General features: G+C 52.0%; 1 protein-coding gene across 2 annotated transcripts in view; it reads right to left on the bottom strand.

Annotated features, from left to right (window-relative positions):
* FBXL18 (F-box and leucine rich repeat protein 18) overlaps positions 1–12,686 on the bottom strand; it is a 46,315-nt gene that overhangs the window by 17,077 nt on the left and 16,552 nt on the right. For both annotated transcript variants that reach the window (XM_069486603.1, XM_069486602.1), the window contains exon 4: positions 11,874–12,092. In XM_069486603.1, the coding sequence (XP_069342704.1) occupies positions 11,874–12,092 (219 nt within the window). The remainder of the gene's footprint in view (positions 1–11,873; positions 12,093–12,686) is intronic.

Below are 12,686 nucleotides of genomic sequence, written 5' to 3'. Positions count from 1 at the left end.
GGCGGCACCCTCAGCCCACTCCGGCTGGTGCAAACGGGCAGAGCACTTGTGTAATCAACTCAGCCAGGACTAGGAGACAGGACGCGGGACAGGCAGGAGGACAGCTGCGGCTAGCAGGCAGGGTGTCCTGAGGCCAGGAGGGAAGTGGGGACAAACACCCCAAGCCAAGGGATCTGGGATGTTTCTGTGGCAGGAGAGGCAGGGAAGCTTCGCCTCACTCGAGAGGCCACGAGACCCTCCAGTGCCCACAAAGATTTGCTGCTCCCCAAGGCACCTTCCAAGCTCTAAAACCAGACCCAGCACTGGGGCCACCAAAGAAGCCCAACCAAAGAGGGAGGGACAAGCCGAAAAAAGTCCAGCAAGACTGAGCAGGGTCAAATGCCACAACCAGCCAGAGAAAGGGCCAGAGAGCTAAATTTCAAATTTGAAAGAGCAAAGTCAAGATACAGAAGATAGGCCTGGTGCCGTGGCTCACACTTGTAATCCCAGCACATTGGGAGGCTGGGGTGGGAGGAAGGATTGGGAGGAAGGATCTCCTAAGCCTAGGAGTCTGAGACCAGCCTGGGCAACATAGCAAAACCCCATCTCTACAGAAAATTTAAAATTTAGCTGGGCATGGTAGCACATGCCTGTGGTCCCAGCTACTTGGGAGGCTGAGGCAGGAGGATCTCTCTTTTTTTTTTTTTTAAGACACAGAGTCTTGCTCTGCTGCCTGGGCTAGAGTGCTGTGGTGTCAGCCTAGCTCACAGCAACCTCAAACTCCTGGGCTCAAGCGATCCTCCTGCCTCAGCTTCCCGAGTAGCTGGGACTACAGGCACGTGCCACCATGCCTGGCTAATTTCTTCTATATATTTTTAGTTGTCCAGCTAATTTCTTCCTATTTTTACTAGAGATGGGGTCTCGCTCTTGCTCAGGCTGGTCTTGAACTCCTGAGCTCAAATGATCCTCTTGCCTCAGCCTCCCAGAGTGCTAGGATTACAGGTGTGAGCCACCTCGCCCGGCCGACGAGGATCTCTTGAGCCAGGAGTTCGAGGCTGCGGTGAGCTGTGATGACGCCACTGCTCTCTAGCCTGGGTGACAAGAGAGACCCTGTCTCAAAGAAAAAAAAAAAAAAAAAAAAAAAGGGCCGGGCGCGGTGGCTCACGCCTGTAATCCTAGCACTCTGGGAGGCCGAGGCGGGTGGATCGCTCGAGGTCAGGAGTTCGAGACTAGCCTGAGCAAGAGTGAGACCCCGTCTCTACTAAAAATAGAAAGAAATTATATGGACAACTAAAATATATATATATACAAAAAATTAGCCGGGCATGGTGGCGCATGCCTGTAGTCCCAGCTACTCGGGAGGCTGAGGCAGTAGGATCGCTTAAGTCCAGGAGTTTGAGGTTGCTGTGAGCTAGACTGACGCCACGGCACTCACTCTAGCCCGGGCAACAAAGTGAGACTCTGTCTCAAAAAAAAAAAAAAAAAAAAAAAAAAGATACAGAAGATAAAAAGTAGAGCATATACATCACTCAAGATGCTGTGCTCAGGGTTTTACACAAGGCATTTCCCATCTATGACCACCCGGGGTCTGTCTCAAACTGGCCTCGCAAATGAGGAAACAGGGCAAGCCCAAGGCCAGCCACTTCCTACGAGCTGGGGCTGGGATCCAAACCCAGGTGGCAGCAGGGCCAGAGCCACACGTCATGGTGCCAAACCCACAAAGGGCACAACGACCCCCAGCTGAGGTGTGCTAGGGTAAGTCCCCATCAGCAGACAGGAAGCAGCTGACGGTGAGAAGAGCCAGCAACAAACAGGACGGCAGGGGGACAGCAGCCCCACTGGCTGAGTCACAGATGAGGGTGAGAAACGGGTGAGCCCTCCACGCCACACCAGGGAGGGTGCAGGGCAGGGGACAACAGCCCGAGCCAGGTCCTTCTTCTGGCTTCTCGCTCGGTAATTCTCTGAGCTCCCAAGGCAGGGACAAGGGTGAGAAAAGGAAGAGCATTAGAAAAGGTGACAACAAATTCCAGCTTTTTCCTCTTCCCGGCTTCCTCTTGGAGGAAGGCAGGCCTGGAGGAGGCGGGGCGGGCTGGCTGCTGCGAGCCACGGCGCCATCTGCTGGGGACCTGCGGGAACGCACCCGGGCACAGCCGCGGGCTCAGGGTCCCAGGCCTGGGCGCAGCAGGAGGCCGCCGCAGTGGCCTGACGCTGTGGCAATGACGCTGTGGCAAGGCTGTGCAGTGCCCTAGGCCCGGGGACAGCCGGCCTGAAAAGCCCGGTGCAGACCGTGCTGTAGGGCCAGGACCACAGAGGGGACCATGCTGCAGATGACGGGGCCAGAGCAGAGCCAGGTACAGGCGGCGAGGCCACCAGGAAGGAAGACAGGGCACGGACATCTGAGGAAGGGCCTCTTCTGCCTGTATTTGGGGCTGTGTCTCAGCCTTGCCGACCGCCCGCAGGACTGGAGAGAAAGGCTTTCGGCAGACGTGGTCTGAATCCAGCAACCCCGTGAGCCTCTGTCATCCGCAGAACATGGGGGCTCAGGGTCAGGGTGGTCTCACAGAGCTAGGCCTGGAGACCCCTGCACATGACACAATACGGACACACACGCGAGAAAATCACAACTCCCATGCTTTCAGTGTGGGCTCCCAGCGCCATGCTCACTGAACCTCTCGGAGCCTCAGTTTCCCCATCTGTAAACAAGGGCTGGGAGCACTTACTTCACTGGGCTTTTGTGAGGTTTAGACAACAGGGGGCAGTGCTCAGTGAGGGCTGGCACGACCCCCTGGCATCTAGAGGAGCACACGAGGGGGACCACACAGGCACACTCGGGTTGGAGGGCACCCTCAACCCCTCACCCCTGTCTCTCGGTGGGCAGCCGGTGCTCTTGGGGGCCTGCCATGGGCCCATGCACAGTGCCAGGTGTGAGGACACAGGCAGGGGGAGGAGGTGGGTGGGACACCTAAGGACTGCCAGGAAATTTCCGCCCAGGACGTCCAGGAAGCCCTGGGCCTGGCCTCAAACACCGTGTCCCAAGCATCGGCGATCAACAGCCCTCCCAGTATCCCCCCGTGACCAGCACCCACAGGGCTGGCCGCGAACCCAGCACTGGGCTAGGCTTGTGCTTGGGGGGCACAAAAATACATAAAGAAAGGGGAGCTCCTGAGTGCCAGCCCCCAGAACTAATCTCTAAAGGGAGATGCAAAGAACGTAACAACAGCTGGACGAGGTGGCTCACACCTATACTCTCAGCACTCTGGGAGGCTGAGGCAGGAGGATTGCTGGAGTTCAAGACCAGCCAGTGCAAGAGCAAGACCCCGTCTCTACTTAGCTGGGCATGGTGGCACCCACCTGTAGTCCCAGCTACTTGGGAGGCGGAGGCAGGAGGAGCCTTTGAGCACAGGAGTTTGAGGTTGCTGTGAGCTAGGCTGACGCCACGGCACTCAACCCCGGCACTCAACCCCGGCACCCAACCCCGGCACTCAACCCCGGCACCCAACCCCGGCACTCAACCCCGGCACTCAACCCCGGCACTCAACCCCGGCACTCAACCCCAAGCAACAGAGCGACACTCTGTCTCAAAAAAAAAAGAACATAACATAACATCTAGTGGGAGGTGCTATGTTCCCAAACAAAGGTGCAGGTGCTGCCACAGGGGGGAGCTCCCAGCCAGCAGGAGGTGGGACTCAGCTGGCACCATGTGACCAGAGGGAGAGAGCAGCTCAGAGCGCTTTCTTGGCGTCTAGTGCCAAGTCCAGTCCACTGGCCCAGAGCACCATGTCAAGGATTCTGAGAAGGAAAAGTAGGTTCGTCAGCTCAGGACGCCTGCGAGGGAGGAGGGCCATTCAGACCCTCGTGGCCCTGTCAGCTGCCCTGTCACCAGCACAGCTCTTCTGAACTCCTTGGTGACTCTGGACATTCTCTGCCTCGGAGAAGGCTCTGGTCTGAACACCCAGCAAAAAAACTGCAACCCCCAGAGCAGCCCCATCTCTGCAGGAAAAGTCACCCCCTTCATGGCCGAGAATGTCCCACACGTGGTGGGGGTGGGGGGGACTAGGAGGGAGCCAGTGGCCTGGTCCAAAGCCCCTTGGGCAGAACACACCCACCAGGCAGGTGTCAGCTCCAGCTGCCTGGCCACAGCCTCCCAACCTGGAGCCCCGGTGACTACAGACCAGCTGCAGGTGGTGACAGGAGAAAGCACCAAACTCCTCCTGAAAGGGCAGAGCGGGGTGCAAAGCTGTCTGCATCTGGCGCAGCTGAGATAACCAGCCTTTGCCTTGTCTGACACCGGCTGGCAGAGAGCAGGCAGAAGGGCTGGACCCCTGCCCACCCCCTTCCTCCAGCAGCAACCGTCTGTCCCCAAGCCTACTCGACTGAGCGCTGTGGGGCCTGCGATCCATCCGGCCCTCCCAAAACTGGACACACCCGTGGGCACCGGCTCCAGCTCACAGCACAAGGACGCCGAGGTGTACAGCAGTGAAGGCCAACACCCAGGCCTCCCCGAGGTTCCACAGCTGGCAAATTCAAGGTCCAAAAGGAAGGACAGTCAATGACACGGCAACAGGGTTATCTAGGACAGCCACAATCCAGAATTGACCATGACACAAACGTTAACGGCTACCAAACAGGCATTCGAAATAATCACCATGGCTCCACTTACTGGTACAAGAAGACGTCCAGTGTCATGTTAAGTAAAGAAAACACAATCACAAAACAGTCTGAGAACCCAGCCTTGGGTCTGCTGGCCACGATGACCTCTGGTTGGTGGAAACTTGGGGAATTTTCATGGAAAAACAAGCTGACGCATAGTCTAAATTTTAAAAAAATATTATAAATACATATTGTTTTCATACACAGGAAGGGAAAAACCTCAACTAGGATCATTCCTGAGAAATCCAACAGCTGACCCTGTAGTCTGGCCCGCAGGGCTGTTGGAGCCTTGTGGGGCCTCCTTCCTGTCACCAATCCCTACCTGCGGGGACACAGAAAATCAGGGAAGGGAGCAGCAGCCCCCAGGGCCATGCTCACACCTCTCAGGACCTGTTTACCGCCACCGTCAGGGGGCGTCCTCCTTCGAGGTCTTGAAATGCTTCCCTTCCCCAAAATAACCTGCAAAGGTCGAAGGTCGAAGGTCGCACTCTCCAGGAATCATTCCTTCTGACTTGCATTCCAATTCCGGGTGCTCATCTAAGTCCCTGCTGGGCAGCAGAGCACCAGACTCCAGGGCGAGGGGCAAGAAGGTGGCTCTGGTTAAGGGAACAGCAGGGAAGAGGACCCAGGCCTTCATAAGGGTCTGCCAGCAGAGGGGCCAGGCCTAAGAGAAGGAAGGATCACTGTTCAATCTACCACCTTTACCCACAGCCGTGCAGGTAACCACTGCTTCTAAATCTGAACAAAGTGCAGAGACGTGAAACCCTCATAGTTAAAAGACCTTTTTGCGGCCGGGCACAGTGGCTCACGCCGGTAATCCTAGCACTCTGGGAGGCCAAGGTGGGTGAATTGTTTGAGCTCAGGAGTTCGAGACCAGCCTGAGCAAGAGCGAGACCCTGTCTCTACTAAAAATAGAAAGAAATGATTTGGACAGCTAAAAACACATATAGGAAAAAAAAATTAGCTGGGCATGGTGGCACATGCCTGTAGTCTCAGCTACTCGGGAGGCTGAGGCAGGAGGATCGCTTAAGCCCAGGAGTTTGAGGTTGCTGTGAGCTAAGCTGACGCCATGGCACTCCAGCCCGGGCAACAGAACAAGACTCTGTCTCAAAAAAATAAATAAAAAATAAAAGATCTTTGCATCAATTCAAAAGAGAGGAGGAACAATGGTGGTTGCCAGGAGCTGGGGGAGGGAGGAATGGCGAGTTCTTGCCGAATAGGGGCAGAGTTTCTGTTTGGGAAGATGAAGCAGTTCTGATATGCGCTTAATGTCACTGAACTTAAAATGGTTAAAATGGCAAATTTTAGGTTACGTGGATAAAAGTTTTTAAAATTAAAAAATACCTTCCTCTCTCATTTTTCAAAAATTGTTGCATCTCAAAGGACTTCAGCATAGATAAATAAGAAAAAATGGCCGGGCGCGGTGGCTCACGCCTGTAATCCTAGCACTCTGCGAGGCCGAGGTGGGCGGATCGTTTGAGCTCAGGAGTTCGAGACCAGCCTGAGCAAGAGCGAGACCCCGTCTCTACTAAAAATAGAAAGAAATTATACGGACAGCTAAAAATATATATAGAAAAAATTAGCCGGGCATGGTGGCACATGCCTGTAGTCCCAGCTACTCGGGAGGCTGAGACAGGAGGATCCCTTGAACTCAGGAGTTTGAGGTTGCTGTGAGCTAGGCTGACGCCACAGCACTCACTCTAGCCTGGGCAACAGAGTGAGACTCTGTCTCAAAAAAAAAAAGAAAAAAAAAGAAAAAATGAGAAAGGTAAAGAATGCTGATAAAAATTTTTTCTCATCTATCTTGGGCAAAGGCTTTGACGAGATAAGCCATTTTAGGGCAACCGAAGACAGCAGCAGCGAATGACCTAATATTAAGTCAATGCAGGCAATTATTTTGAGACTGATATAGTTTGAATGTTTGTCCCCTCTAAATCGCATGTTGAAATCTGATCTCTAGCCAGGCTCAGTGGCTCGCACCTGTAATCCCAGTACTTTGGGAGGCCGAGGAGAGGATCGCTTCAGGCCAGGAGTTTGAGGCCAACCTGGACAACACAATCGGACCCCACCTCTACAAATTTTTTTTTTTTTTTTTTAGCAGTTCTAGCAGACAAAAATTTTTTTTAAAAATTAGCTGGGCTGGTGGCGCATGCCTGTAGTCCCAGCTACTCAGGAGGCTGAGGCAAAAGGATCGCCTGAGCCCAGGAGTTCGATGCTGCAGTGAGCTATGATCGAGACATTGCATCCCAGCCTGGGCAAGAGAGTGAGACCCTGTCTCTAAATAAATAAATAAAAGGAATGGCTGGGTGTGTGGTGAGACAGGGGTGCTGGCCCGTGCTTTCCCCTTCTCTCTCTCTAAGGCAACCCACCAGAAAAGTCCCTGAGAGATCTGAAGAGACATTCACAAATGAGGCGATGTGAACTGCCAGCAAACACATTAGATGATGCTCACTGGGAGCAGACAAGACTCGAGGTCAATGTGAGGACATTCTCCCCCACGAGACCAGAAAAATCTACAAGTCTGACAACATCGTGGGGTGGGGCAGGGATGCGGGCGAAGAACTCTCACACCCAGCCAGGGAAAGGGAGCCTGGGAGAGCTGCTTTGTAAACCAATCTGGCAGTTTCTCAAAACACTCCCATATGCTGCTTCTGGGTACATGTATACCTGTACCCAGGGAAACCCACATGAGGATATACACTGGGACAAAGAAAAAGCTGGAAAGCACTAGAATGTCCATGAACAGAACAGAAACTTCAAATGTGACGCATTCATTGATGGATTCAGCATTTCTTTTTTTTTTTTTTTTTTTGAGACAGAGTCTTGCTCTGTTGCCCGGACTAGAGTGCTATGGCGTCAGCCTAGCTCACAGCAACCTCAAACTCCTGGGCTCAAGAGATCCTCCTGCCTCAGCCTCCCAAGTAGCTGGGACTACAGGCACACGCCACCATGCCTGGCTAATTTTTTCTATATATTTTTAGTTGTCCAGCTAATTTCTTTCTATTTTTAGTAGAGACAGGGTCTCTCTCTTGCTTAGGCTGGTCTTGAACTCCTGACCTCGGGCTATCCTTCTGCCTCGGCCTCCCAGAGTGCTGGGATTACAGGCGTGAGGCACCGTGCCGGCCTGGATTCAGCATTTAAAAGGAATGGGCTGATGGCGGGCATGGTGGTTCATGCCTGTAATCCTAGCATTCTGGGAGGCCAAGGTGGGAGGCCTGACCTCACTTGAGGTCAGGAATTCAAGACTAGCGTCAGCAAGAGCAAGACCCCGTCTCTACCAAAAACAGAAAAAATTAGCCGGGCATGGTGGCATGTGCCCGTAGACCCAGCTACTCAGGAGGCTGAGGCAGAAGGATCTCTTGACCCCAAGAGTCTGAGGTTGCTCTGAGCTAGGCTGATACCACTGCACTCTAGCCCAGGTGACAAAGCAAGACTCTGTCTCAAAAAAAAGGAATGAACTCGCGCCACATGAGTGACACCAACAGATCACACACCATGTTGAATGACCAGCACAAGTTGCGCGCCCATGCCCGATATTACACATTTGCGGATGTTACAGACACACAGAAACAAAATACAGTGCTTCTCATGGATACTTGGATATATTTCAAGGATTTAAAAAGCAAACTCATTGAGATAGTTGAAGACTTTAAAAAAATAAATAAATAAAGTAAAATAAATTTTAAAAAAGTAAAAAGCACACTCATATCAGTGGGTTCAGGAAGTCAAAGGGACTTTATTTCAATTAATATATGACGTTCCTTAATTTCTAAAGCTCCTTAAAATAAATTTCAAAAAGAATGTATTTCATTCCTATGTATTTTTTAAAAATGCAGAATAAGCCACACACAAAAGGACAAACTGTATGATTCCACTTACATGAGGTCCCTAGAGCAGTCAAAGCCATAGAGACAGAAAGTAGAACGGGGGAGGGTGCAGGGGTGGGGGCCGAGGGGCGGGAGTGGGGAGTTGTTGAACAGCGACAGAGTTTCAGTTTGGGGAGATAAAAAACTTCTGGACGTGGACGGAGGTGACGGTTGCACAACACTGTGACTATGCATAACGCCACTGGAATGTGCACTGAAAAACGGTTAAGATGGTACATTTTATGCTCCGTGTATTTTACCACAATTGAAAAAAAAAGAACACAGAGCTGTAAAAGGCATGCGCAAGAGCTGTATGAACTGATGAGTAATTTCCAAGATAAATTATTAAGTGACAAAAACAAAGTGCATGGGGGAAACAAGGGCGCCGGAGGACACACTCATGGGTCTCATCTGTGCCAAAGAAACACAAGGGACAGAGGAGAACTGAGGAGTCCGGCTACCGCGGGCGGGGACGAGGGGGCAGTGGGACGGCGGGAGCGATACTTCCCCACCCGTCTCCACCCACGCCCTCTGTGCGGCGCTGACTCACAGCCTTACACAGCAAGGCTTCACACACCAAAAAACAAATGAGGAAAAGCAACTGGGACACGGGGTGAAAGCAAAATGGAATATTAAACAGTAACAAATGAACCTATTACAAACGACATGTATTACAAATAATATGACCACCCTGAAGGTGCTGGGGAGGAAAAGAAGGATCCTGAGTCACTTTGGAAAACAGTATTTGGAAGGGACACTGTAAGGCTACAGACTGAAAATTGTACATAATAGTACACACTAATTAGCAAATTGGTTTCTCGCAGGCATGTGGGGGAACAATTCGCAAACAGCTTTAGTCGTACCAGGATTGAACAAATAAATCGGTAAACACATGGGGATAAATGAGAGCCAGGTGCTTCGCTGCTGGAGAAGAAGTTACCAGAAGGAAAAGGGAAAGTTACAGGTGAGCCCTGCAATATTGGGTTGCAATCAGAGAAATCTGTAAGAACTTCTTGTTTTTAATACAAATGCAGATGAATAAATACAGAAATAAGTACAGGGGTGTGTGTGTGTGAATATACACAGACATTTCCTGTCTCTGTCCACCTTCAAGCAGTGACGCTCCAGCAGCAACGAGCACACCTGGTGCCCAGACCTTGGTTTCTAAACACCACCCTCCAATCAACAGAACCCGCCTCCTTGGAGAAATGGCTGATTTCAGGGCTGGGGCAGGGAAAGCACAAAATAAGCCTGGAACATCTAGTAGCACTAGAAAGTAAAGAAGTGCTCAAAGAAAGGAAGGTGCATGTTCAAGGACGCAATCTGAACCAACATCCAATGGCCAAATCTGGGACAATCTGAACGACATAAGTAGTGAGCACAGGGGACCACAACCCACTAAAAGAAACATCCTTGGGTCTGTACTGATATCTGATAGAAGTAAATAACTGAATAAACAAATAAACAGGAGAAGGGACAGATCTTTCTCACAGCAGAGCTCCAATTACTAGATGTAAAAGCAATGAAGGAAATAGAAAATCTCCACTAGGCAAACATCAGAGTGATAACTGTTTGCTATGGACAGCATGTCTGTGCCCTTCAAATGCATATGTTGAAGCCCTGACTCCCCAACAGGATGGTATTAGGAGGTGGGGCCTATGGGAGGTGATTAGAGTTAGGCGAGGTCATGAGGTTGGGGGCCCCAGGATGCAAGCAGGGCCCTTACAAGAAGAGGAAGAAACAAGAGCTCTCTTCCTGCCATGAGGACACAGCAAGAAGGTGGCCATCTGCAAACCAGAAAGCGAGCCCTCACCATACCCCATGTCCTGAGACTTCCCAGCCTCCAGAACTGTAAGAAATAAATGTGTATTGTTTAAGGCACCCAGTCTGTGTATTCTTTGTTTTTGTTTTTTTTAATTTTTAAATTTAAAATAGAGACGGGGTCTCGCTCTTGCTCAGGCTGGTCTCGAACTCCTAACCTCAAGTGATCCTCCCACCTCAGCCTCCCAGAATGCTAAGATTACAGGCCTGAGCCACCGCACCCAGCCTGTGTATTCTTGTTATAGTAGCCTGAGCAGACTAAGACAAGATCCACCAATGGATGCTAAAATTAGTGGGAAGAGTAGGATCAGAAATAGGGTATTTGTGGCCGAGGACAGTGGCTCACACCTGTAATCCCAGCACTCTGGGAGGCTGAGACAGGAGGATCTCCTGAGGCCAGGTGTTTGAGGTTGCAGTGAGCTGGGATCACCTCCACTGCACTTTAGCCCAGAAGACAGAGTAAGACCCTGTCTCAAAAAAGAAAAAAAAAGAAAAAAAACAGAAACTGTGTATTTGCATACTGTTGAAGTACCTCCCTGCACGATACTTATTAATTAGAAAGGAAACTTAGTAACTTCACAGTGGAGAAACCTGGCAGGCACCACCTTAACCAGCAATCAAGGTTAACGTCACCAGTGATATTACAACACATGCTGAGAAGGACACAATGTCGCCTCTGTGGTGTTCTTGCCAAAGTGCCAAACCTCAATCTGATCATAAGAAAACATTAGACCCAAACTGAGGGACATTCTGCTAAACAACCTCCCAGTGCTGTTCTCAAGCATCAAGGCCGTGAAAGGCAAGGCAGACTGAGGAGCTGCCACAGACCGGGGCAGGCTGAAGAGACTGACCACGCAACACACGGGGCTCCGAGTTGGATCCTGAATCGGATCCTGGGAGAGAAAAGGGATTATAGTGGGAAACTACGAAATTCAAAAGTCAGTGGACTGGATCATGGGTACTGCCCTGCTAACGTCCTTGTTTTGGTGACCGTCCTGTGGGTCACATGATGTTACATTAGGGGTAGCTGGGCTAAGGGTACGTGAGAACTTTTTTAGGGGGGCAACTTTTCTAAAATTATTATTATTTTTTTGTAGAGGTGGGGGTCTATGTTGCCCAGGCTGGTCTCGAACTCCTCACCTCAAGTGATCCTCCTGCCTCGGCCTCCCAAACTGCTGGGATTACAGGTATAAGCCACCACACCCAGCCTAAAGTTATCTTAAAATAAAAAGAGGAGAAAGAAAGAATTCAGGAGTGTGTATATTATACACCAGAGAAACACTGATGACAAAAAGTGAACAAAAAATACTTTCGTACTTGGGGGCGAGAGGGACTTGGACTATCTAGAAAATTCACCATGTGGCCAAGAGAACACCTGGGCAGGTGAAGTCGGGCTGCAGGAGACCAAGCCCTCTGCTCTCACTCCATCACTGCCTCGTGTCCTCTAATTCCATGAAGTCATTTGTGGGTACTCGGCAAAGGCCAGGACCAGGTCCCAGGACCGTAGTGTTCTGAGGCCTCCCGCCACCCCCCCCAGGCCACACCCACAGCACTCACCTGCGGAGGAGCGACTGCTGCAGGCTCTTGCAGGTGGCCAGGGACTCCCCGGTGAACATGTGGCACACGACGACGTGCAGACAGCGCGCCATGAAGGCCAGCACCGCGTCGGGCTGGAGGGTGCCACTGCGGGAGACCAGGCACAGGCGCTGCAGCGAAGGGCACTGGCTTAGCGCCTGGAAGAACTGGGCGTTGGCGCTGAAGTAGGGCTGCTCCAGCCTGCGGGAGAGAGCACGGCGTGAGACCCCACGGCACGGGCCTGCCAGGCCACGCCACAGGGTCTTGGATGTGCTGGGAGCCTCTTGGCCTGGAGCCCAGCCCAGCTGCTCCCACCCGTGTCTACATCACAGTCCCTTGGAGCACTGGGTGAGGACTCAGACCCCTGGTTTCTCCCTTGGAGATCCTGATTCGGGGGGCCCAGACAGCCACTGTCTAAAGACCTGGGCTAAAAGTCACTGGCTCGAGGCCATCGGGCTTCTGTGCGCACAGCTGCCTGTGTTCACTGTGCTGCCTGCTTGGTGCACCCGACTGACCCCCCGATACTTCCCCACCCTCCCTCAGACACTGACGTGCTGGGAAGGGGGTGCAGAGAGGAACTTACATGAGGTCCCTGCCCTCAGGGAGTCACCGTGATGGAGGAGACAGATGACATACAGACCACAGGAGAGGGTGGGAGGCTGGGGGTGTGGCAGGGCAGGCGCCTCAGACAGGCGGGGACCACTCCAGCCGCGACAGGAAGAGTGGACGGCACTGGATGGCCCCGAGGCCAGGGAGAGGCTGCGGGTGAGTGGGGCCGAGCTAAGAAGTCGACAT

Source organism: Eulemur rufifrons, chromosome 14 (genome assembly GCF_041146395.1).
Source record: "Eulemur rufifrons isolate Redbay chromosome 14, OSU_ERuf_1, whole genome shotgun sequence".
Taxonomy (NCBI): domain Eukaryota; kingdom Metazoa; phylum Chordata; class Mammalia; order Primates; family Lemuridae; genus Eulemur; species Eulemur rufifrons.
Note: the sequence above shows the minus strand (reverse complement) of the source record. Positions and strands in the feature narration are given on the sequence as shown.